Here is a 26,990-nt window from a genome sequence, read left to right as displayed (position 1 = left end):
ATCCGGGGATAGAGCAGATATTACATGGAGCGGGAAGGAACTTTTGGGAAATCATTCAAAGAAAGATGTTTGTAAATGCATCGCTTGTCTTGGAGAAACAGTTTGCATTGTGCCCCCCTGAAAACTTGCCCAGTTGTCCATATAGTTAATCAGCCTATGCACATTAGCCTCCTCTTTCCTACATTTTGAGCCTAACTTATGTTGCATATTTTGATAATCTCCCTTGACATCATTATTTTTATTTGTATAGTTCAGTGGAGTATACAGACGTCAGATTCAGAGAAAAGATGAACAATGAAAATGAGAATCTAAATGTGTAATTAACTCATTTGTCTCAATTCACCCTTCCCCGGGAGTTCGATTGACAGGAGGTCTGACCAGTCATAACGCAGAATCTGCAATTTTGTCGGTCAAACAAACCAGAAAGGAGAGTAGATTAACTTCAGTGGACTTGAACTTGAAAAATGGTGTGTATTTTCTCTCTGTGGTTGAAATGAGATACAAAATACCTTCTGATGTTCATTCATGTTTATTTTGTGCTATAACTAGTAAAAACGAAGATATGGTCGGTTCATGTGCTGCTTGATCTGAGACGTTACAGCGATACGTTAAAGAGCCACAAAACGGTAACTAAGGGGGCAGGTCTTTGCGAAGGGTCAATTACATATCTGAATAATGATAGCACTCAGTTTAATTGTAGTTTAACTGTATATGGAAACAATACTTTCAATGCTGTTATATGTAGTGGTACAAAATAATTTTACAGTAAGTAAATTGCATTGTACAATTACATGCCTCTCAATGCATTTCACAAGATGCAACATCCACCTGAACAGCGCGCACTCATCTGCTGCTGTAAAGCCTTCATCTGTTCACGGTGCTGCTGCATCATCATAGCCATAGACTCCTCGTGTCTCTTGTTGGAGTTCTCCAACAGCTCTGCAAACTCTCGAGCTCTATTACTCTCAGCTTCAGTGTTCTGTCTCTTGAACACTTCCATCTCCTGGCTCATCCTGTCAGCCTTCTCCTGAAAGCCCTTCTCCAGCAGAGCGGCCTGCTCCCTCAGTTTGCTGTCCATGGCACGCTCGGCCTCCTCTCTCTGAAGCCTCATCTCCTCATCCATCTTCTCCTTCATCTGTCTCATCCTCTCTTCATTACTCTGTCTTTCTGCTTCCATCTTCTCTAGTAACTGTCGCTGCGCCTCCTCTTTAGCTTTGATTTCCTGCTCCAGGAGTATGGCTTTCTCTGTTTCCTCTGGTCATTGACAAAAAGAAGAAGAAGGAAAGATATGCTTTACAGATAGAGAAAAGACTCAAACCATGAGATTAACGGTCTATTTTATTGTAAGGCCGATATAAACTGCAAGGTAAAATATTTAAAATTATTCATTACACTTCTGTGAAAGACTTTGTTTTATTTATTGCTACATGTTAGTGCTATTTATTGCATTTGAAGCTTATCAAGTACGTAAATCTTTGAGCACTTCTTTCACAAGTAAAGAATGGGGAACTCTTACCTTTAATCTTTTTTTCCTTCTCAGTCAGTTTTTTGTCGGCCTGCAGAATAGCTTTAGAATCCACAGACTTCTGCTTCAGAAACCCCTCTAAGACCACTTCAGCCTGTTGACACACACAGACCTTAGAAGCTATATCAGAACAAAATGTTTTAAAATGTCATTAACTTGTGCGATATAGACAAGACCTTGACTTCTTTATTGGTCTGGATGTTGTATTTCTTCACAATGTCCTCCAGATCCTTGCAGAAGAGATCATAGCCACCAGATTTAGCAAAGATGCCCTGTTTGAGTTTTTCAGTCATTGTTGCTGAGAGGGATGACAGGAGATCCTCGCATCTTTTCTTTGAAGCTTGCTCATTTTGGCACAGGTATCCATCAAAGAGTTCATTAACTTTTTCCTAAAAAACATACAGACAGTGTTTCAGTTCTTTGGTGACTTAGGGCTTGTTTATTTGGAATAACACTCTCAGCACAGAATGACATATACGAGAAGAAGGAATCAGGGAGAATGTCCAGATCTCATTCACTACTCTGAACGAACATCTCTCTATCAGTAAGCTCAAAGGACCTCCTCAGAGAGAGATCCAGCTAACCTCTAGAGATTTCAGGTGCTTCCCATCAGTGTCCCTGAAAGATCGAGTCATGAAGGTTTGTGTTGCCATGCTGCTGAGACGTTGGTGTTCCGAGGACACAACCTTTAATTCCAGAGGGAAGGAGTTCTTCAGCTTCTCCATTCCACTCTGGTACACCTCAAGCCCCTCCTTCACCGCAGCTTGATTCTCAATCATTGCCATGGCGATCACAGCATTCTCCAGACACGGCACAGCCCCACTAGAGATGGTGTCTACGTATGTTTTTGCTAGATGACCCAAAACTTTTTAAAAAGTAGGAAAGAAGTCAAACAAAATGATTGAGCAATAGAAATTCCACTGAAAGCACATATGCAAGCTCTTCACATGAACTTCTGAATCACCTCTGCCAGTGACTGTGTATCCATCCTTCAGCTTCTTCACATGACTCTTGTCAAAGACAAACTTGCAGAAACGTCCTGTAACCTCCAGGAACTCAGTGGAAAGGTCAGCAGGATCCAATCTCTCCAGACGAGACACGTTCTCTGGGGCGGTTGGAAACGGGAACGTGAAGCACATCCTGGAGGGGAAGAATTTTTGAATGCACTCCCTGGGAAGGTTGTACTCCATCACTTTTTTTGATGTTCCTAGAAGAGATGAACACAAGCTGTAGCTTTTCTCAGTTCTAGAGTTTTGTAAAGTTAAAAAAAAGTGTGTCTGTCCTTTGAGCAGAGTGTAGCCGATTCAGCTACTCTTCTGGGCCACATTGTCACTGGAATTTTTCTTTGTTCTCCACTTTGAACCCTTTCCATCCACAGTGTATTATACATTTATGCTATTATCTAGGTATCCAGTCCTGCTCTTGGAGGGCCAGTGTCCTGCAGAGTTTAGCTCCAACCCCAATTAAACACATCTGCACCATCTAATCAAGGTCTTACTAGGCATACTAGAAACTTCCAGGCAGGTGTGTTGAGGCAAGTTGGAGCTAAACTGCAAGACAGTGGCCCTCCAGGAGTTTTCAGCACCCCTGATCTAGAGCAGTGGTTCCTAATTCCAGTCCTTGCATACCACTTCTCTGCATATTTTGCATGTCCAGGGCTGCCAACTCTCACGCTGACTCACGCAATTGACACTTTTCTCACCCCTCACATCCATTTTCTCACGCAGTCAAAACACCTCCAGTTAAAACTGTAATAATAGGATATTGGTGAAATAGATTTGGTAAAGGCTCCTGTGCGCATTTGCGTTTGCGCTCTGGAAATCGCCAAAAGATTCTATTTACAACGTGTTTTCGTAGAAAACCGTAAGAAAACCCAAAAGCAATTTGGCAAAAAAAAATTGTTTTTTTTTATAATAATAATACATTTTGGCACAAGTTGGCAGCCCTGCATGTCTCTCTTATTGAACACACCTAACTCAGATAACCAGCTCGTTGTAAGAGAGCTTCATGAATGAACTGTGTTCCGACTGACATGGTCCCTACCACAGTGTTGATTGCTCCATACTCCCTGAGCATGGGAAATCCACTGAAGTTTACTTCACTTCAGAACAATCGTTCACGGATTTACGGTAAGCCGCAGTCTGCAGCATCTTCACACAGACAAAACTTACTAGAGAAGTGACATAATATACACCTGTGTAAATAAATACTATTTAAATTCACATCTCGCACACATTAATGCCCTTTAAATGGAACATATACGCTCCCTTCCAACTGGAATCATGGTGAAATATCCTGTGATGTCCACTTTACAAAGCACTTATGGTCGAATAGAACAAATATCTAAAGTGTAAGAGATACATACAAAATGTGCAGAGCAGGGGGTCGCAAGGACTGGAATTGGGAACCACTGATCTAGAGTTGGAACAGGGAGAACACTATCTGCTGTGGATGAACAACACTGGTTCAGGGAGTAGATATGTTGACTTGGAGATAGGTTGACTAGGATTCCCAGCTTGAATCCCAGTTTCACCTAACTAACCAATTGATGATGTGTCTTTGGGCAAGACACTGAACATCACTTGCTCCTGATGGTTGGGTTATGGCACCTTGCATGGTAGCCTTCACCAATTTTCGGTAGATCTGACTTGTAAGTCTGGCTGATTCATTTATTTTAAATGTATTTCTGACAAAAATAAAAATAATGGCTAACAATTTTCTTTGTCTAAACAGTGATAAGATTATGCTTCTCAGCTTACCTCACCAGCTCCATAACACTGGCTCAGTACCTCTAACTATTGATGGCTCTGTACTAGAGTTTCAAATAAAACTGAATGATCTTGATCTTGGAAGGGTGATATTGAATTCTTTTTTTGAAATTTCACCGATATGTGAAACATAGTTAGGATTTTTCTCCTTTAGACATATTGCAAAGTTGCATCCTATGCTATAATTTTCAGTAGTAGAAAAACTGATTTGAAACTGATATCTTTGTCTTTGTTTAAATAAGTCAATTTAAACAAACTGCAGTACACCCAAAACTTGGATCTTAAATAGAACCAGAATAAGTGATGTAAGTGTAAGAAAGATCTGTTGATAAACCATTAAGTTAACCATTAACCATTAAAAAACTCATTACAAGAGCTCATTGTGATCGTGATTGTGAGGGCTCTTAAAATAATCTTTTGTACCATACTTAAATTACCATGTTTCAGCTTCAGAGCAAACTCTAGATAATCATTCTCTGTTGCATCTTTGCCATCAATCTTTCGCTCCAGGGTGAAGTCCCTCACTGCCCAGATGAAACTAGGGAAGAACTTCACAAACTCATTTGAATCATCAACATCCTCGTCTGATGATTTGACCTTGATGCACTCTGTTAGTTCAGTAACATATCTGACAGTTTGTTTAGGTATGAACACAAAGTGACTGTCCAACATGATTCAATTAGTATTTGTATGTATTTTACATTAAGTGTGGTTCTACCATGTGCATTTACATAGACAATCAAATTTATAATATTGATTTAACAGCATCTAAAACATAATTTATGAATGAACAACTTTACAGATGTACACATTAACAAATCCTTATTTAATCTGTGAATGGAAGTGCCTTATGGAATTTATTGGTTGATTCTGTTGTATTTATGATCAGTCAGATTATGTTTTCAATTGTATTTAACGCAGTTGAGTCAGTTATTGATTATAACATTTCATTCTGTTCTTTGTGACTTCTGGTGCCAATTTTACATAATTATATATTACAAAAGTATTACAAAATTTTGAACAAGACTACACCTTAAAATCATACAATGAATAGAATTTATGTAATTGTTCAAACATTTAATTGTTTTATTTATGTAATACTGTTGTATATTTGTACTGTTTTATTTGTTTCATTGTTTTTGCACTAAAATAGAATTTAATGCAATAATGTAATACTAAAACCAAGCTTGCCAAGCACTGTAATAAAGATAATATGGAGGAGAGGTTCACCAGAGAAATGCAAGGGCATTGTGGCAGAGGCTCAACACGATGATGGAGAGAGCTCAGGTATCAGTTCAGGAACAGTGTCCACACTCAGTTAATGAATTTTTAAATCTAGTAGCGTCATTGTAAATACTGAGGTCCCAGAAGGCTGTCTTGTCTCCTGTTTTGTATTCCAAATACACAAATTACATATAATGTCAATGGTTTGTCACTTTTGAAAAATATTAATGACATATCCTTGGTTGCCTGTATGTGTACCGGACTGTCTTTTGATATAATTTTTTTTGTGATGGCCTTAATCAACCTCTATGATCTGAGCTTAGACGCGAGGGTCCGCGTTCGTCACTGAGTTGTTTTTTGGACTTTGCTTTGTTGACTGTTGGCTCTCTATTCACTGTGGGTGTCGCGGAGAAGGAACACGATATCGCGATCGGGCCGGTCACAGTCACAAGTCACAGCTGATCTTCCAGAGTCACGTCACATCTCAGCTGTTCGTGCAGAGTCGCTTCATGTCTCAGCTATTCATCCAGAGTCAAGTCACGTCTCAGCTGTTCGTCCAGAGTCACGTCATGTCACAGCTGATCTTCCAGTCTCATCACGTCACAGCTGATCATCCAGAGTCATGTCATGTCTCAGCTGTTCGTCTAGAGTCACGTCACAGCTGATCGTCCAGAGTCTCGTCACTTCCCGTTTGTTGCACTCAGATCTTCGAGGTCAGGTCTTCAGTATCCCAGACTGGCATCCAGCGTGGAGGATCCACCGCTGGTGTCAGCAGTCGCAGCTGGTATCCCCAAATCCATTCACTCTAGCCCTCCTGTTCCTGATCTGATTCCCCTGCCTGTAGCGCTTCCCATAATGGGGATCGCTTTATGGAGTGTTTGGGCTGCATACACCACCACTGAGACTCTTGAAACAGTGGCGCCTTCTATGATGTTTCCAGAGTCCACCACTGGTGTCAGCAGTCGGAGCTGGTATCCCCAAATTCATTCACTCTAGCCCTCCTGTTCCTGATCTGATTCCCTTGTCTGTAGCGCTTCCCATAATGGGAATCGCTTTATGGAGTGTATGGGCTGCATACACCACCACTGAGACTCTTGAAATAGCGGCGCCTACTATGATGTTTCCAGAGGTGGCAGCTGATGCTACAGAAACTCCCAAGGTAGTGGAGTTCGCTGTTGTTTCCCCAGAGGCAATGGCGCCCACTGCAGCTTCTCCAGAGGTGGCGGCGTGTGCTGCAAAACCTCCCGAGGTGGCGGAGCTCGCTTCAGCTCCTTGTACGGTGGTGGCGCCAAGCAATGCACTCTCAGCCTGTCATGTCGTGGTCGAAAAAACCGTTGATGAACGCTGTACCTGTCCTGTTAAAGAGAATATTAATGAACTCTCCCTATTTCCTGATGGTACTGCTGTAGAACCTCCAGAGGTGTCAGTAGTATCCAACTGTGAACTTCCTGTTTGTTCTGTCACGGCTATGGAGGCCATCTGTGAATCCTCGTCCTGTCCTCTCACGGCTATGGAGGCCATCTGTGAACTCTCTGCCTGTCCTGTCATGGCTATGGAGGCCGTCTGTGAATCCTCTGCCTGTCCTCTCACGGCTATGGAGGCCGTCTGTGAATCCTCGTCCTGTCCTCTCACGGCTATGGAGGCCGTCTGTGAACTCTCTGCCTGTCCTGTCATGGCTATGGAGGCCGTCTGTGAATCCTCTGCCTGTCCTCTCACGGCTATGGAGGCTGTCTGTGAGCTCTTTGCCTGTCCTGTCATGGGTACGAAAGCCACTTTTGAACTTTTGTCCTACTCTGAACTGGCTGAGGAGGCCATCTCTGAACCCTCGCCCTGTTCTGAACCAGCTATGGTGGCTGATTGTGAATTGTCTCTCCGTCTCGTCTCAACTAATGTCTCTGATTTCGAACTGTCTGTCTTGCCTGTCTCTGTCAAGGAATCTAAACCTGCGCTGTCTGTCTGTCTAAATGCTTCTGTTGAGTCTGAATTTGAACTATCTGTAGGTCCTGATTTAGTCATCGAGGAAATCTAAACCTGAGCTGTCTGTCTTTCTTAATGTTTCTATTGAGTCTGAATTTGAACTATCTGTCGGTCCTGGTTTAGTCATTAAGTCTGTTGTTGAACCATCCGTCTGTCCAGTTTCAGTCACTGAAATGTCTACCAGTCCAGCTTCAGTTAATACAACAAATTTTGAGCTGTCAGTCTATATGGGATATCAGCCCATGAATCTGTTTGTGAACTACCTGCCAGTCCAGTTTCCCTCAATGAGTCTGATTTTTAACTGTCTGTCTTGCCAGTTTCTGTCACTGAACTGTCTACTTCAGCCTCTGTCAATGCTCTTGATTGTGAACTATCTGCCAGTTCTATTCCAGCCAATGCATTTAATTATAAACTGTCTGTCCGTCCAGTCACTGTTAATGGACCCGATTCTGAATTATCTGTCTGTCCAGTCTCTACTAATGAGCCTGAGTGTGAATTGTCAGCCTGTTCAGTTTCAGTCAATGAGCCTGTTTATGAACTGTCTGCCCGTTCAGTTGTCACCAGGGAAACTATTAATGAACTTTTTGTGTTCTCTGCCTTGGCCTTTGAGGCCATAAATGCTCTGTCTGTCTTGTGTGTCTCAGTTTTCCCCCGTCAACCCTGTCACTGCCATAGAGACCATCCAAGAACTACCAGCCAGTCCAGTTTCCCTCTATGTCTCTGTCAAGGAATCTAAATCTGAGCTGTCTGTCTGTCTAAATGCTTCTGTTGAGTCTGTTGTTAAACCTTCCGTCTGTTCAGTTTCAGTCAATGAGCCTGCTAATGAACTTTTTGTGTTCCCTGCCTTGGCCCTTGAGGCCATAAATGCTCTGTCTGTCTCGTGTGTCTCAGTTTTCCCTAGATCCCAGTCTCTGCCATGGGTATCTACTCCAGCCTGGTGGTCTTCTGTCCCACTCTGGTGGTCTTCTGCTCCGTCGTGGTGGTCTTCTGCTCTGCCTGTTCAGTCTGCTCCGCCCTGGTGGGCTCCTGTTCCGTCTGCTCCGCCCTGGTGGGCTACTATTCTGTCTGCTCGGCTTCTACTCGGTCTCCTACACCTTGGAGGTCTTCTGCTCCGTCTGCTCCACCCTGGTGGGCTCCTGCTTTGTTTTCTCCACCCTGGTGGGCTTCTGCTCTGCCGTGGGGATCTCCGGACCTGTCTGCTGTGGTGGTCCTCAGCTCCACCTGTTCTGCCGATTCCGCTCTGGCTCTATGTTCCGCCCTGGTCCTCTGTTCCACCGGCTCCGCCTTGGCTCCCTGTTCCGCCCTGGTTCCCTGCTCCGACTTGGTGCTCTGCTCTGCCGGCTTTGCCTCAGTCCCCAGTTTCTCTATTTCCACATGGACCTGGCCCACTGTCCCTCCCCCTGTTCCGCCTCTGCTCCACCGCCCTCCTGGATTGTATTGAGTTGGGAGCGTCTGGAAAGAAGAAAACAAACACAGCCACAGGCATTTATTCCATGCAGTGTCTAAATTAACGAAAAATAAAGCATCAGCAGGCACAGACATTTCCCAATTGATGCTATCACTATCAAATAATGATACTATTGCATCAGATAATCCTCTATAGATCCAATGATGAACAATTCCACTCATTCTCTGCTATAGAAGAGGAAGAATTATATAAACTTGTTAAATCATCTAAGCAACGACATGTATGTTATACCCAATATTATCTAATCTACTAAAAGAGGTGCTTTTAGAAGTCATAGATCCTCTTCTGAATATTATTAATTTGTCAATGTCATTAGGATATGTCCCAAAAATCTTCAAACTGGCTTTTATTAAGTCTCTCTTTAAAAAAAAAAAAAAAAAAAAAAACTTTACCCTAAAGAATATTAGTTAATTACAGACTTATCTTGAATCTCCCATTTCTGTCAAAGATACTAGAAAAGGTAGTGTCTTCACAACTATGTTCCTTCTTTGAGAAAAATGGTATCTATAAGGTTTTCCAGTCAGGATTTAGACCGTATCATGATACTGAGACTGCTCTCATCAGAGTTGCAAATGACCTGCTCTTATCATTCGATCGTGGTTGTATCTCTCTATTAGTGCTACTGGATCTTAGCGCTGCGCTTGATACTATTGATCACAACACTCTTTTAAGTAGACTACAAAATTATGTTGGCATAAAGAGAAATGGTATCTGTGAGGATTTCCAGTCAGGATTTAGACCGTATCATAGTACTGAGGCTGCTCTCATCAGAGTTACAAATGACCTGCTCTTATGCGATCGTGGTTGTATTTCTCTATTAGTGCTACTCGATCTTAGCGCTACGTTTGACACTATCAACCACAACATTGTTTTGAGTAGATTATCACAAGTACAGTATGGAGTACCACAAGGCTCAGTACTAGGACCACTGCTTTTCACGCTTTATATGTTAACTTTGTTTGGACTACTTTGGTACTGCTTTTTGTCACTTTTGGAATAAGTTATTGTGATTACACTTGCCTGTCTATCATGTTTTTTCTTTATATTGTGTATACTTGACTCTGAATATCATCAGTTACGTTAACAACCCGTCAGCCTGCGCCATCTAGAGTTTCATGACTGAACTATATTTCTAACTTCTGCCAGTCATGTTTTTACATTGTAGTACATGCAACTATATAAATATATTTTTGATATAAAGCATTCACAAAGCAAGCACATTTGCACATTTTTCCTGTGTAAAATGGTGGTAAACATCTGAACAATCTCTTTCTTTTGCAAATAAACAAATAAATGAATTAATTAATAAATTAATTAATTAAAATCTAGATAAATGTTCAGAAGGATACTGCAGCTCCTCTACAGCCCTGTTGTCGATCGTCCCTCGACTGTTGTAGACCAGAGTGCTGCTCAGTAACACAGCCAGACAGAAGATGTTTGTGTCATGCTTCGAGTCCCCCTAAGATGCAGAACCACATTTGTGAAGTTAGAATAATAAACTGGAAATAGCGTTGAATTTGCATTCACATTCAACTCGATGAAAGGTACTCACACAGCTATAACATTTAGTGCTCCATTTAAGCAGGTCGAGATGTCCCGGCCTGGACTTTACAGCAAACTAGCAAGCTAGCACTAGACTGAATACATCTGTCCATTCTCAAAAGCCAACAACATGCTGAATGCACAACCAAAAAAAAAAAAAAAAAGCACTTGGAAAATAAGTTTGGACACTCATTTGCATACTAAGCTGGTTGACAGCTGTTATTGCACAGTCACCATTTTAGATTGACTATCTGTAATACTATGTAATAGAGACGTAATGATATCAAAATCTCACGATACGATAATATCGTGATATTAAGTTCATAATACAATATTTATTGCGATATTTAAATATAAAAAAAAAGACAAATGAAGACACCATAAGTGTTTATTAAACAGTGGTTGAACATTACAATGATGAACAAATTAACCACATCATATCCTGTCCTCTTTTGTTTATCCTCTAATCATAACTGTTGCTTAGAGGTATGAGGTATAGTATGAGGTAACAGGTAACATCATTATTTTTCTAACATTCTCTATGCTACTACCTAACTACCTCGTAGATTAGGTATCAACTTTTAAGTGCAAAAAAAAAACAGTAAATTTTCCAGTATCTCAGACAATCGGGTTTTGAGGATTGTGAGTCCCTCCCTCAATTGACCTATTTTAAGGCCTCTTTTCTTTTGCCTCCAATCACATGCTGTTGCTTTGTTGTGCTATGAAAGCAACAATTGTGAATGAAGGGTCAAGACAAGAGGGTGGGCTTTGAGATGGGTCAATTCTTGAAAACAAAACAACCTACAGCCTAGCAGCCTACTTATTGCAGCTGGAGCTAGAGCTGAATAAGTATGTCAGCTCACTCACTGATTCACTCACACATTCGCCCACTCACCTCTTTCACTCATTTACTCACGGACTCGCTCACTCACTCCGAGACAGTTTTTTTTAGGAAAATGAGCATATCAAAATTTTCGGGTAGAAGCTGGGATCTCTGGGCATTTACAATGTCCCCTGCTGTCAAAAAAACCTTCTCACTTGGGACTGAGGTTGCTGGGACAGAGAGATATAACTTGGCCAAGGTTGACAGCAGTGGGTAACTATGTGAGTTGCTTCTTCACCACTCGAGAGGACCAGCGGAGAGTGAGATAGAGGTCTCTTTGCGGTACGTGTCAATGTCTTCTGCTGTCCACCTGAATAAAAGAACCCCCAAGGAGATCTTCAAGAGCAGACTTTTTGGATGGAGAAGAGACACCCCCCACAGCTGCATGTTCTCGTTGTGGTAGGTCAATTTCAGACTCCAGCTGTCCAACTACATGCTACCCGGTGCTGCTTCTTCCACTGTGTCTAGAGTGTCTATTTCACGAGCGCTGCGCCTGACTTCAACACTCAGAAGGGCTGCAGCGACTGCCTGTTGTTGCTCCAGGTAGCGCTCAATCATGTCAAGTGAGCTGTTCCATCGTGTTACCACATCCATTATCAGTTTATGTACTGGCAAGTTTAACATATGCTGCTTGGAGGTCAGCATAGCTGTGGCAGTTGAACTGCGGTGAAAAAACGCTGCTACACGTCTCACTCTTCCAAGCAGATGACTCACACGGTTTACCTTCAAACCTGCCTGGGACGCAAGGTTTAAGCTGTGAGCGAAACACTTTATGTGTGGGGACAGACCAGCCTCTTTCACCGCTACACCCGTGTTTCTTGCATTGTCACTAACAACAGCGGTGCCCAGGTGATTGTTGTTATTTGTCATGTCTAGCTCCCACGGATTTTAACACCTCGCCTATGTTGTGTCCAGTGTGTGACTCAAAGAGAGCCTGTGTCTGTAGGACAAAACTTTTCATCTCCCATTTACTTGTCATAACATGCTGTGATAGTAACATAACTCTGAGTAGCTTGTGAAGTCCACCCATCTGTGGTGAGTGAGATGCACTCCGCTTGTTTTAGGCTCTGTACAACTTTAGCACTTGTCTCTCTGTAGAGAGCTGGTAATATCGTTTGACTAAAGTATGGCCGTGATGGGATTCTATATTTTGGCTCGAGTGTGTTTACTAACCTCGTAAAACCTTCGCTGTCCACCACGGAGAATGGCTGTAGGTCTTTGGCTATATATTCACTGATGCATCTTGTGATTTCTTGCGCCCTCGCGCTGTCATGGGGGAGTGAGATTGTAAATGCTTCCTTTATAGCCTTTTGGCCCGGCTGGAGCCCGTGCAGGGCTCTACTGTGGGGTATTTTGAGCTAAAACTTCATGTACACACTCTGGGGACATTAGAGACTAATTTTACATCTTGTAAAGAGGGGCATAAAAGGTCACATTTAAGGTCATCTCTGCTGCAGAAGTGAAAGTGTTATTGGACCCTTGTGCACTAGTAATTTGGTAAATTTGTTACTTCACCTTGTCCACGTCCCCGAGTCCCTCGGTGTCCAGCAGCACCAGAGTGGTTTCTGCTTTAGTGGGGTGAGGCACGCACCACATCCAGATGCCCTTCGTCTTGGACTCGATTGTGCTGCCCAGTGCAAACCCTGATAACCACACACCAGAAACCCCACAATGACTTGCATGCATTCATTTGAAGGGCACGAGCGTTTGGATGGCATCAGTGCTGCTGACCTGTTTGCTTCCCTGCCAGTCGATTCATCAGATAGGACTTCCCGGTGCGGTAGAGACCCACCACAGCCACCACCACCACGGGCTGCTGGATCTGCTCCAGAACCTGCAACGCTGACCCCTGCACACACAGCTTCCCATCGGACGCCGTGTCAATCAAGCACACTGGTTTGTCCATGACCACTGGAGACCCAAACACATTTCTCTTCCTTTAATCAACCGCACTGAGAAATACTCCAATACTCCTGCATTAGACAGTACAGTAACTCCTCACACGAGCAGCCTTTCCTCTTTCTGTTTGTGTAAAATATTGCTTTAACAACACACTTTCACATCAAACTACACAAGCAGGCTGAGTAAGACACATAGAAATGCTGTCAGATTTGTTTGTGCCCAGCTACAGTCTTTAACCAGACTGGGTTTAGTTGATGCTGGATTCCACTAAAGAAGTAATAAAATACAAGTTAATCATGTCACATAAACAAAGACCTTAGATGTTCTGGACATGTTTTGTTAGAGCTTCAATCAAGACACATCAGGCTGTAGAGTTCACTAACATACATACACATACACACACACACATTTAAATCTTGGTTTTACTTTCAAAATCAGCAACTGCAAAGTGGAAAGCACGTGACAGCAGATACAAGAAGCTTGGATTGTTTCCAGAATGTGCAGCCACATAAAAAGATAAGATGCTTTTCTTTTTTGTGGTACTAGATCACACAGACTGGAATGACATCTTGTATATCTGAGCTATGAACAACAAAAGCTGACCGGTAATATTCCAGAAATAAGAAGAGTACAGAAGACTGTCTGTTTAACCTGTGATAAACCTTGTTTCTGATGAAACTGAATGGAAATTCCCAAGAACTTTCCCCTCCAGTGTATCAGACACTATGAAAGGAAGTGGGACACTTTAATGTGTACGCATGACTCCATCAGTACTGTATGACACTAACAACACAAGAGTCCAGGGAACTCTTTTACTCATAAACTGTGACCCATAGAATGTGTTAAATCAGTTGGTTGGGGTAAAAGCATCAGCTAAAAAGTAAATGGTTGTTATACTACTGGGCTGGGCTTCATTTTGATTGGTTGGTTAATATTCTAAGGTGTGCAGTTATTTATATTAAGCAGTTCCAGGCAGGTCTTCACAGCATTACATGTTCATATCACTTCACCAAATGCAGTTATTTCAAAGGTCCTTACAGTCTACAAAACTGAAACTCACAACGACACTGGCCAAGCATAACAGATACGACAAAGACTTGACTTGTGTGACTTCACGATCAAATGACTTCAGGTTGATAGGGAACAAGGGCACATCTGGTTGCCACACTTCTCACCATTTTTCTTGTTTTATTTCATGTTTATTGATTTACTTTAATGGCTATAAAGTTTTAGAGCTGTTTTACTGCTGCAATGTCTTCATTTAATTACTGTTTTTATTATCCTTGGACTTCCTCTGGTGGAGTCGACCCAGCTGTTGTTGGACTCCAGGAGGACGAGGATCGCTCTGGCATGGCTCTAAGATACATTGCACACCAGTTAGTGAACTTAAAAGGGGACTGAGGGAAGGATTCCTGTGAAGTCTGCTGGAATACTGGTGTTCTGCGACCGAATCGCTGCATACGCCACTCCTCTCGGTGCAGTTTTATCCATTCATCAACTTCTCCCATGACTGTTCCTATATTTCAGCATAAAGCTAAACGGCTGTTTTGCCCTGGCATACATTTTAATAACTTAGCGGAGTTTTCTCAGCGTCTTTGGCTACGTAAGACTGACAAAGCCTTTCTGACTGAATCTGCTCATTTGTTGTCAATGCAAGTTTTTAAGTATTCTTACTTTGGAGGACTTTATAACACTGAAAAACTCAGAAAGGTCAAAGGTCTCTCTGTCTTTATTGAGTGTTTTGATTTGTTTCAACATATTGACTGATCTGCACATTACAAAGGTCACGTATTAGACCTTGTTATTGCTAATTTGTCTTTTATATCTCAGTTTTTCTTTCTTTCTGACCATCATGCCATCCTTTTAATATGGAATTCACTCTTAGAAAGTTTTACTAGATTGGATTCTTTTGCTCCTTTGAAATAATTGGCGCAAAAGAATCCAATCTAGTAAAACTTTCTAAGAGTGAATTCCATATTAAAAGGATGGCATGATGGTACCACAAAATACCACAATACCACAAATCTCGTGGAATTGATACGCAAAAATGGACTTTGTCATGTATATGCTACGCGATTGGTAGGTTTAGGGTTGTGGGGTAGATGCGTATCATATGTACACGAAAACTGCGTATCATATGCACGCCAACAAATTTCGTATCATATGCACGCGAAAACTGCGTATTATATGCACGCCAACAAATTTTGTATCATATGCACGCAAAAACTGCGTATCATATGCACGCCAACAAATTTTGTATCATATGCACACGAAAACTGCTTATCATATGCACGCCAACAAATTTTGTATCATATGCACATGAAAACTGCGTATCATATGCACGCCAACAAATTTTTTATCATATGCACGCGAAAACTGCGTATCATATGCATGCCAACAAATTTTGTATCATATGCATGCGAAAACGGCGTATCATATGCACGCCAACAAATTTTGTATCATATGTACGCGAAAACTGCGTATCATATGCATCAACAAATTTTGTATCATATGCACGCGAAAACTGCGTATCATATGCACGCCAACAAATTTCGTATCATATGCATGCAAATACTGCGTATTATATGCACGCCAAACACATGCGTATCATATGCATGCCAAAGTCCATTTTTGCGTATCAATACCACGAGTTTTCGTTTTTATTTGGCGTACTATTTATACGCATTTTCATGAGACCGGGCTCGTTTACACACAGAAGGAGTTTTTCTACTAATTAAAAGTTGAATCCAAAAATGAACTGGCTTTCTTATTCACATCTTCTTTTATAATCATCTAAGTCTTACCTTTGCTCAACCATATATCTATCCCTGCTCACATTCCTCAGTAGCCCTTCATTTATCTAATCTTCTTTCTTAGGTTTGACTAGTACTTTTGCTTAAGACATGATTTCATGCTTTGTTTGTGTGACCTGTATGTTTCAGGTGCTATATCTTAGTGCCGCGTCTGTGGTGTTAGATAGTGTGTGTATCTTATCCTAGTGTGTGTTGCGTTTTCTTCATTGAATATGTTAGGCACACATACTACAGATGCCTTTCCTTCAAAGTTTGCACAAGTCTGCAGACAACAGATTTGGTGTCACCATTTGTTCCCTTTCATGGGAACTTCGAACTGCGTCCTCTAGGGGTCGCTATGGGGAACGCCTCGTCGTGACCCTTGTCTGAAGCATACATTGAAAAAACACCAACTCGTTGGCCGGCAACAGCCATGACGGCGCCTATTTATACTATAGTCGCACCGGTAGTGACGTCATGGCTGTCGCCGGCCAACGAGTTGGTGTTTATTCAATGTATGCTTCAGGCACGGGTCACGACGAGGCGTTCCCCATAGCGACCCCTAGAGGACGCAGTGTCTCGTTCCCTACTCAGGGAACCATGGTTACATAAGTAACCTGAGATGTTTTTGCTCATTGCAATTTATTGCATTTGTTTTTATTTCTTTTTCAGTATTATGTTTTTTTGACTTCTTGTTTGATTCTCATTTTATTTCTAATTTATTACTCATTTATTGTTCAAATTTTCATAATTAAAATTAAAAGTCCGCTTTCCATCATCACTTCTTTGTCTGACTGGATCTCACTGTATCATTGTGTAATAATAGACAGCAGAATTTACTCACTGAGAGATTTATTCATGAAGGAAAGCTTTAATGCAGCGCAGGAGATGCAGACTCGCTTCTCAAATCTCAAAATGCTTTTAAAATGCACAGTAATATAGCAAATTAAATTCAGTTCAGTTCAGTTCGGTTTATTTCTGAAGAACATTTAAAACAGCAACAAGGCTGTACAACACAAAAAAAAAAAGTAAAAAAAAAAAAGTAAAGAAAAGCAAACAAGACATTCCATTGTATTAAACGCCGATGAAAAGAAGTATGTTTTAAGACTAGGTTTGAATGCAGATAAAATAGAAGCAACCCTAATATAGTTTGGAGGACTGTTCCATAAAGTGGGACCAACCACAGAAAAAGCTCTATCTACCTAAAACGAGTTCTTGGAATTTGGAGCAAGTTTTTTTTTAGGCTTTATGAGGGTTTTTAGGAGTGGAGTAAACTAGACAACTTGGTGTTTGATTATGTAAAGATTTATAGAAAAGTAATAGGATTTTGAACTCAATTCTAAGGTCTGACATGCGGGAATTTCTTGCATCCTTTCAGAACGTGTTCTATTGCATTCTGAACCACATGCAAACAGGTAATTTGAGACTTTGAAATACCGTAATACAGAGAGCTGCAGTTCAGCCTAGTCGTAATTAGAGCATTGCAACTTTCAAGGTCTTCTCATATAGAAACGACTTAATTTTAGCAAGCAAGCGGAGCTGAAAGAAACTAGATCCAATCACAGAGCTAATATGTTTATCAAGCTTGAGAGGGTTGCCAAACTCCACACCGAAATTCCTCACATGAGGAAAAAAAAGTTTGCAGATATCCAAGATCAATCATGTTCATTCCTGAAGAAACGGAGGGGACAAAAACAATAGCCTCTGTTTTATCTGCATTCAAAAAAGGACGTTTTTAGAAAGCCGGCATTTAACCTCTTACAAACAGGCAAACAGAGAATTAAAGCTGTTTGATTGTTCCGAGCCATGGGTAGGTAAATTTGCGTATCGTCAGCGTAGCAGTGAAAAGAAACCCCATGTTTCCTAAAGACAGAACCCAGGGTAAACATATATAGTGAAAACTGATGACATCAATGTAATGTACAAAGTAATTAACAATTAATAATTCATGTTTTTAATTATATGTTTGCATGCAAAAATTATTAAGTTGTACCAAATCATTTTATTTGTGTTTAGTAAACATAAAAACAGACATCCAGTAACTTGGTAAATTATATAGAGCTTTTAACAATACAGATTAGGCATGTAACGGTATGAAAATGTCTTATCACGATTATAGTGACCAAAATTATCACCATGGTTCCCGGAGTAGGGAACGAGACACTGCGTCCTCTAGGTTTCTTGCCATGCTGCGGACGCAAGCTTCAGACAAAGAAGTGAATGATGTGTGCTCCCGGCGCCTATTTATACTATAGTCGCACCGGTAGTGACGTCATGGCTGTCGCCGGCCAACGAGTTGGTGTTTATTCAATGTATGCTTCAGGCACGGGTCACGACGAGGCGTTCCCCATAGCGACCCCTAGAGGACGCAGTGTCTCGTTCCCTACTCAGGGAACCATGGTTACATAAGTAACCTGAGATGTTTTTGCTCATTGCAATTTATTGCATTTGTTTTTATTTCTTTTTCAGTATTATGTTTTTTTGACTTCTTGTTTGATTCTCATTTTATTTCTAATTTATTACTCATTTATTGTTCAAATTTTCATAATTAAAATTAAAAGTCCGCTTTCCATCATCACTTCTTTGTCTGACTGGATCTCACTGTATCATTGTGTAATAATAGACAGCAGAATTTACTCACTGAGAGATTTATTCATGAAGGAAAGCTTTAATGCAGCGCAGGAGATGCAGACTCGCTTCTCAAATCTCAAAATGCTTTTAAAATGCACAGTAATATAGCAAATTAAATTCAGTTCAGTTCAGTTCGGTTTATTTCTGAAGAACATTTAAAACAGCAACAAGGCTGTACAACACAAAAAAAAAAAGTAAAAAAAAAAAAGTAAAGAAAAGCAAACAAGACATTCCATTGTATTAAACGCCGATGAAAAGAAGTATGTTTTAAGACTAGGTTTGAATGCAGATAAAATAGAAGCAACCCTAATATAGTTTGGAGGACTGTTCCATAAAGTGGGACCAACCACAGAAAAAGCTCTATCTACCTAAAACGAGTTCTTGGAATTTGGAGCAAGTTTTTTTTTAGGCTTTATGAGGGTTTTTAGGAGTGGAGTAAACTAGACAACTTGGTGTTTGATTATGTAAAGATTTATAGAAAAGTAATAGGATTTTGAACTCAATTCTAAGGTCTGACATGCGGGAATTTCTTGCATCCTTTCAGAACGTGTTCTATTGCATTCTGAACCACATGCAAACAGGTAATTTGAGACTTTGAAATACCGTAATACAGAGAGCTGCAGTTCAGCCTAGTCGTAATTAGAGCATTGCAACTTTCAAGGTCTTCTCATATAGAAACGACTTAATTTTAGCAAGCAAGCGGAGCTGAAAGAAACTAGATCCAATCACAGAGCTAATATGTTTATCAAGCTTGAGAGGGTTGCCAAACTCCACACCGAAATTCCTCACATGAGGAAAAAAAAGTTTGCAGATATCCAAGATCAATCATGTTCATTCCTGAAGAAACGGAGGGGACAAAAACAATAGCCTCTGTTTTATCTGCATTCAAAAAAGGACGTTTTTAGAAAGCCGGCATTTAACCTCTTACAAACAGGCAAACAGAGAATTAAAGCTGTTTGATTGTTCCGAGCCATGGGTAGGTAAATTTGCGTATCGTCAGCGTAGCAGTGAAAAGAAACCCCATGTTTCCTAAAGACAGAACCCAGGGTAAACATATATAGTGAAAACTGATGACATCAATGTAATGTACAAAGTAATTAACAATTAATAATTCATGTTTTTAATTATATGTTTGCATGCAAAAATTATTAAGTTGTACCAAATCATTTTATTTGTGTTTAGTAAACATAAAAACAGACATCCAGTAACTTGGTAAATTATATAGAGCTTTTAACAATACAGATTAGGCATGTAACGGTATGAAAATGTCTTATCACGATTATAGTGACCAAAATTATCACGGTTATCAGTATTATCACGGTATTGTTATAATGTTCTGGAGATGTTCAAAAAGTACAGACACATAAATCACTTCACCAAGTTTTATATTTAAAAATCAGCAAACAACAAATAAAATGACTTTTTGTTTGCATAATCACTAAAAAAAGGTAAACCTCACATTTCAGCCTTTAAATAAAGAAAAGAGTTAAGTCAAAATGATAATTGATTAATAGATGATTATATGTATTTTATCTGCTCCATAAATAATTCTAGATAACTTATCTGAATTGTTCAAATGTGTAGAATCCACACTGTTTTCCATCAACCGGTCAAAATTTACAGCAGGGCATGCAAATTCGGTCTGTTTTTGGCCAGACAGAAACCGCACACAGGCTGAATGTAAATATGTCTCTGTAAATCCACTCGCTGACAGCAGGTGGCGCTTATGGACAAGCTTAATTAGAGCCAACTACTCTGCATGCTGTGCGCACGTGAGACTGTTACTGAAAACTGCTTTATGCTGGACAGTATTTATTTATCGTGTTGTTCAAATCGCGGTAATTGAATACGGTTTTAATGATAATTAAAATATGAAACGGTAATACTAAAAAATCCTTTAACGGATTTGAATATTAGAAGCGTATTAGTGTGTTATGTGTAAACCAGGTTAAAGAGATGGGTCTTTAATCTAGATTTAAACTGCAAGAGTGTGTCTGCGTCCCGAACAATGTTAGGTAGGTTATTCCAGAGTTTGGGTGCTAAATAGGAAACTGCAGGAAACGCTGTGTTAATGTTTAACATGATTATGGAGCCTTAAAATAAGTGTTAGCTTAAGGACCTTTATGAGAGATGAACTTTTAGCTACTGTAACAAAATTTGAGTAATGTTGATCAAAGAGTATTAAGAGTATTTACAGTATATTCTTGCTAAAGACATAAAAACAACAACTAAGCCCACATAAAAGTCATTTTGGTGCAAAACATGTTTTATTGCCTCAATACTCACAGTAGACAATATCCTTAAACAGAAGATATTCCTTTCATCATAAATCAACATAAAGAAAAAATTCCAAGAGAGAAAGAAAATATTTGTTCATTTATCAAAATAATGTAACGTTTGAAGAGTTACTTTACAGTAATCAAAAAATAATAGAGCTAAAAAGCATAAAAATTGAGCACTATAAAGAATACTTGATAAATGATTAATAGTAAATGTTCATCAACATTTACAAATGATAAACAGTTTCAACGTGGTACAGCAAAAAATTGAACAAATAATTAATAAACTATTTGCAAATATGTGTAAGAAATGTGCATGCACACCACTGTCAACTTTACAGACTGTTAACTCACAGACTGTGGTTATGAGTTAATTAATCATATGTCAACATGAATAGTGTCTAAAACAGTATTTGCAAATGTAAAAAGTGCATTAGAAGATATATAATTTATTTTAATCAGTTTAAGCAACCAGTTTAATTACATTTGCAAGCATTCAAATGCACACTAATAAATAAACTGTTAATCAGTGTATAACATCTGTTAAAATCATTTGTATTTTGTTATAAAGTGCCTGATCATATATTGTATGAATTGAAAGTTTATTAACATTTGTAAGCATTTTATGTTAATTAATGATCTATTAATCATTATGTGATGTTCACTAGGTGCCCTAGGAATCATTTAGACAGTAATTGCCAGTGTTTGGGAGTAACTAGTTACATGTAACAGCGTTACGTCATTTAGTTACAAAATAAATGTAACTAATCAGTTACAGAGAAATAAAATGTGTAATTAAATTAGTCAGTTGTGAAAACGACTGCAAAGAGGGTTACATGTAAGTATTTTCTGTAAGAACACAATGGAATTGTTTTCAGTGAGATTATAGTAGTTATGAATTCAGAATTGTGTGAAAGCAGTGCACTATGACCATCAACACGTTTCACTGTATAGAACAGGATCGAGACGCAGGTCTCGGTCTGCTGTTAATCGCTTCCACCTGCTGTCTGTGCTGTTGCCTCAGCACTTCCATGCTCTGTGCATTTCTTCGCTCCTGATCCGCTATCATCTTTGCGAGCTCTCTGGACTTCCTATCCTCTACCTCTTTATTCTTCCTCCTCAACTGCTCTATCTCGCTGGCCATTTTGTTAGCGTTCTCCTGAAAGCCCTTCTCCATCAGGGCAGCCTGTTCCCTCAGCTTACTGTCCATGGCGCGCTTTGTCTCCTGCTGCTGGACGAACATCTCCTCTTCCATCTTCTGTATGACCTGTCTCACCCTCTCCTCATTATTCTGTTCTTCAATCACCATCTTCTCCTCCAGCTGACGCTGCCTCTCTTCCTGGGCCTTCATCTCCTGTTCCAGAAGGACGGCCCGCTCTCTCTCCTCTGGTCAGCCCAAAAACAAGTGGTTACAGAAACAGACATGCTGTAAGTTCAATGAAGGAGACAAATCTAACAACATCATCCGTCTTGTTTGACACACTGAAACATAAGCGTTCAAAACGGTTGTAGATGTTTTAATTTGCCCTAACACTAACTGTGCCACTGGGTTGATTCTATTCATATTCTCATGTTTAAGGCTTACTGTGTCTACTTTGTTGAAAACACAAAGCTCTTACCGCAAATCCTTCTTTCGTTTTCGGTTAGTTTATCATCAGCCTGCAGAATGGCTGTGGTGACTGCAACCTTCTGCTGTAGAAATTTCTCCAACACCTCGGCAACCTATGAAGAAACACAGACGTGTAAACCTGATATGGTAAAAATATTAATATCTGAAGATGCTTAGTGCTATTGCTTAAATATACTGTATATATATATACACACATACAAACACACATACACACTTGATTGATCCAGCCATATAGAGGATATACAGCCATATCTCACGGCTACGAGTGTGATATTGCTCATATCTACCTGTACGTCATCAACACTATGATAATAATAATAGCATTGTTCTATGTTAATAATGTAACATTCATCACCTTGACTTCTTGATAGGCCAGTGTATTGTACTGATTCACAATGTCCTCCAGGTCCTGGCAGAAGAGATCGTACCCACCAGCTGTGGCATAAAATCCTTGATTGATCCTCTCCGTCATTGGTTCAGAGAGAACTGACAGAAGACTTTCACATTTTGCCTCGGAGGCATTCTCATTGTCCCAGAGATAGCTGTCAAACTGATGATTGATGGCTTCCTGAAACAGCACAACAAAACAGGAAGGATATATCGTATCGTCGGCCTCAGTTATGGAGATGCACATCCCTACTGGATACCACTAGTACAGTGCAGAACCAATGGATAAAAAACCCCATAATACAAGACATAATTTTCAATATGTAACTGAGATTATTGCTGGAATTTCCACAAAATCTAGACAAGAAGCCTCAATCTTAAAGTGGTTACACTTTATTTCGATAGTCCACTTTAGACATTCTACTAACTATAAGTAACTTTGTAACTACATGTCAACTACATGTCAACTAATTCTCATTAATTTGCAACTACATGTCTACTAACTCTCAGAGTAGACTGTTAGGGTAGGTTTAGGGTTAGTAGAATAAGTTGGCAAAGAAAGTGTTAGAAGATATTAAGCAGACAGTCTACTAATACTCTACTAACTGCTAGTTGACATGTAGTTGCAAAGTTACTTACTGTTAATAGAATGTCTAAAGTGGACTATCGAAATAAAGTGTTACCCTTAAAGTTGTTGGCTGTCCTCAGTTTTTATAGTGGGTGGGACATCTATATTTATTGCCTTCTAGGCCTCATAGGTGTATCAGGACTACTGCAGAAGATTTAGAGACTGCATGCTTTACCCTACACTGCAAATGAATGATTTTCTTACTTTTTGTCTTGATTTCTAGTATGAATATCAAATATTTAAACATTCTTGAAACAAGATACTTTTACTTGAGAAGCAAAATGACTCGAGATATTAAGTCTGAAAAAAAAGCATCAAAAGTTTGTTAGTTTTTGCTTAAAACAAGAAAAAATATCTGCCAATGGGATAAGAAAAATCATCTTAATTGAAAGGGAAAACAATGTTATTTTTCTAACCCCACTGGCAGATATTTTTTCTCGTTTTAAGCAAAAACTTAAACTTTTATTACGATATGACTTAAGATACAGTAGGTCTTGTTTTCTGAAAAATGTAAGTCATTTTGCTTGCTCAAGTTAATGTCTTTCTGAGCCGCGTTGTTCCCTGATAAGTTTGCTTCGTCATGATTCGAAACTTTATAGGGCAGCTCTCGTTGTTACTCATTCTTTAACTTCTCACATGACATTTAAAACCATTGTGTGCATTTGTAAATTAAAGTTAATTGGATTGTTATTAAATAATCGGTCTTTGAATTAACTTTGTCAGCCATGTTGCTATTGGAGTCCTAGCTGTGAGTTTCATGTCGTTTTCCATAAAGTGACTTCTATTGTTGTAATCTGGCATGTCCACTCCCACCGACCTCTAAAGATGCCAAGTGCTTCCCATCACTGTCCCTGAAGGAGCGTTTCATGAAGGTCTGTGTTGCCATGAGACTGAAGCATTGGTGTTCCGAGGTGATTTCGTTCAGTTCCAGAGGGAAGGACTTCTTCAGCTTCTCCATTCCACTCTGGTACACCTCAAGCCCCTCCTTCACCGCAGCCTCATTCTCAATCAGTGCCATTGAGATCACAGCGTTCTCCAGACACGGCACAGCTCCACTGGCGATGGTGTCTACGTATGTTTTTACTAGATGACCCAGAACTGTAGGAAAGCAGAGGAGTCAAACACAAGTACGGTACAAAATAAATGGATGCAATCCTATCAGCTTTAGTTTTGGAACAGTGTTTTTCAAGCTTTAGTTGTCGATGAATAAAGATGCAAAGACAGAAAACATTAAGAGTCCAAAACATTAAAAGCATAATTCACTCGAAAAACAAATATTTGATGACTGTTTTGGGTTAAACCATTTTGGTTTCCATTGACTTCCATTTGTATGTCCAAAAAAACTACAGAGTTCTCAGAATAAATTCTTCTATGTTCCACGAAAGAATAGCAGGTTTGGAATGAAATGAGGGTGTGTAAATGATGACAGAATTTTCATTCTCGGGTGAACTTTAAGAGACTGTCTTGCTAGTGTTGTGGTTACAGCAACAAGACTAAAACTAAACGGTGACCAATACAGTATTTGCTGAAAAGCTTGTGGTACCGGAACTGTGGTTGCTATCAATATTGAACGCATTAGCCAGCCATGCGGTATGTTTAACCACCAACACATCATTTTGAAGTGAATTTCTAGCATCTCCCCGATTCAACCATTTAGAGTTGGGCGATATGACCAAAATCTTACACCATGACACGAGTAACTTCCCATCACAGTAATGCCTGAAATTAGTTTTCTTTCTATACCAAGACATTACTTAAAGCCATATATAACTCACACAGCTTCTTGCATTAATATATCTCAACACAACACAACACTGCATTTTAATGCCATACCATTAAAGCAGGGGTGCCCAAACTCGGTCCTGGAGGGCCGGTGTCCTGAAGAGTTTAGCTCCAACCCCAATTAAACACACTTGAACCAGCTAATCAAGCTCTTACTAGGCATACTAGAAACTTGAAGGCAGGTGTGTTGAGGCAAGTTGGAGCTAAACTCTGCAGGACACCGGCCCTCCAGGACCGAGTTTGGGCACCCCTGCATTAAAGCTTCTCTCCATTTTTCTCTGATGTCAGTACTTTCATTTAGTCCTGGCACTGATTTATATGCTAGACAAAGTAATAAATACGGTATGGCCAAATCTCAACATAAATCATATCGCCCAGCTCTAAAACTGCTCAAAGTTAAAGTATTAAGGCATTGCAGACATACCAGTATTACTTTCTAGAAAGCTGCTTTGAAACAACTACAGTATGTGTATTGTGAGAAGGGCTATAGAAATAAATTTGATCTCTTGGATTAGCCACTGCTACATGAACCAAAGAGTTACCTCTGCCGGTGACCGTGTGTCCATCTTTCAGATTTTTCACTTGGCTCTGGTCAAAGATAAACTGGCAGAAACGACCCGTGACCTCCAAGAATCTTTGTGAAATCTCAGCTGGGTCCAGTGTCTCCAGATAAGAGACATTGTCTGGATTGGTTTGGAACGGGAAGGTGAAACATTTCCGAGATGGGAAGTATTTGCGAATGCACTCTCTTGGAAGGTTGTAATTGTTCACTTGACTCGAGTTACCTTCAAGAGAACAACACAAAGCTGTCCTTCAGTCAAAATACACAGTGCACCCTTACGAAAAAGAAGTGCTATTAGTATACTTCTTAAACTAAAAAATAGGAAAGTATACTTTCAGTCTACTTTTTATGTACTTCTCAGAAATATACTTAAAATGACATTTAAGTATACTTGACTTATACTTGATTTATTTGAGCTATACTTGTGCTCTGAAAATGCTTTCATTGTTATACGGTAGGGGGCGCTAATACAAATCTTCTGTACAGAATTTCCAAAACAGGGAAAGAGACATAAAACAGCATCAAAACTGTGTAACATTATGGAATAAAATGTCAACCAATAAAGAGGTAAAAATGATTGTCAAGGTTTGGGGTGTTGATCGACTCTATCTACGTTTCGATTATCATTCTGAATCCAATTCATAGTCTTTTTTTCAGCTTTTTGTTTAAAATGTTGTTGATTTATTTCTTTCTTTATTATTTTTTTTATTTATGAAACTTACCCACATTCAAGTGTTTATAAAAAAGAATGCATGAAGCTAGAATAAAATGTTTTTGTTTACAAGCAGATACCCTGTTCTTTCTTTTGATGTTTTGTATGTTCAGATAATCTTATAACAAAATATATACACATTAATGAATAGGGACATAGTATACTTAAAGTATGATGTAAAGTTCACTTAAAGAAAACTTACAAGTATACATAACTAGTAGTTTACTGAGACTATACTTCAAAGTGTACTAAAAATGCTACTACAAGTATTTAATTAGAAAACTATCAGTATTCATAT

The 26,990-nt window shown here is 39.7% G+C and overlaps 2 protein-coding genes across 4 annotated transcripts in view; both read right to left on the bottom strand.

Annotated features, from left to right (window-relative positions):
• Positions 1-344: 344 nt before the first annotated feature.
• unm_sa911 (un-named sa911) lies at positions 345-13,301 on the bottom strand. The gene is made up of 9 exons (XM_016470422.1): positions 13,119-13,301; positions 12,903-13,030; positions 10,312-10,421; positions 4,731-4,921; positions 2,490-2,732; positions 2,110-2,390; positions 1,702-1,914; positions 1,517-1,619; positions 345-1,254 (listed from the first exon to the last, which is right to left on the bottom strand). The coding sequence occupies exons 1-9, from the start codon at positions 13,291-13,293 to the stop codon at positions 809-811; spliced, it is 1,890 nt and encodes a 629-aa protein (XP_016325908.1). The 5' UTR covers positions 13,294-13,301; the 3' UTR covers positions 345-808.
• Positions 13,302-21,786: 8,485 nt separating this feature from the next.
• LOC107675927 (guanylate-binding protein 2-like) overlaps positions 21,787-26,990 on the bottom strand; it is a 16,448-nt gene continuing 11,244 nt past the window's right edge. For 2 of the 3 annotated variants that reach the window (XM_016470424.1, XM_016470425.1), the window contains 5 exons: positions 25,961-26,203; positions 24,454-24,734; positions 22,977-23,189; positions 22,611-22,713; positions 21,787-22,377 (listed from right to left, as the gene is read on the bottom strand). In XM_016470424.1, the coding sequence (XP_016325910.1) occupies positions 21,935-22,377; positions 22,611-22,713; positions 22,977-23,189; positions 24,454-24,734; positions 25,961-26,203 (1,283 nt within the window). In that variant the 3' untranslated portion in view covers positions 21,787-21,934. The remainder of the gene's footprint in view (positions 22,378-22,610; positions 22,714-22,976; positions 23,190-24,453; positions 24,735-25,960; positions 26,204-26,990) is intronic. The other variant, XM_016470426.1, reaches the window with a different exon arrangement.

The sequence above is a fragment of the Sinocyclocheilus anshuiensis genome, unplaced genomic scaffold (assembly GCF_001515605.1).
Source record: "Sinocyclocheilus anshuiensis isolate Anshui unplaced genomic scaffold, SAMN03320099.WGS_v1.1 scaffold2628, whole genome shotgun sequence".
In the NCBI taxonomy this organism is placed as follows: domain Eukaryota; kingdom Metazoa; phylum Chordata; class Actinopteri; order Cypriniformes; family Cyprinidae; genus Sinocyclocheilus; species Sinocyclocheilus anshuiensis.
Note: the sequence above shows the minus strand (reverse complement) of the source record. Positions and strands in the feature narration are given on the sequence as shown.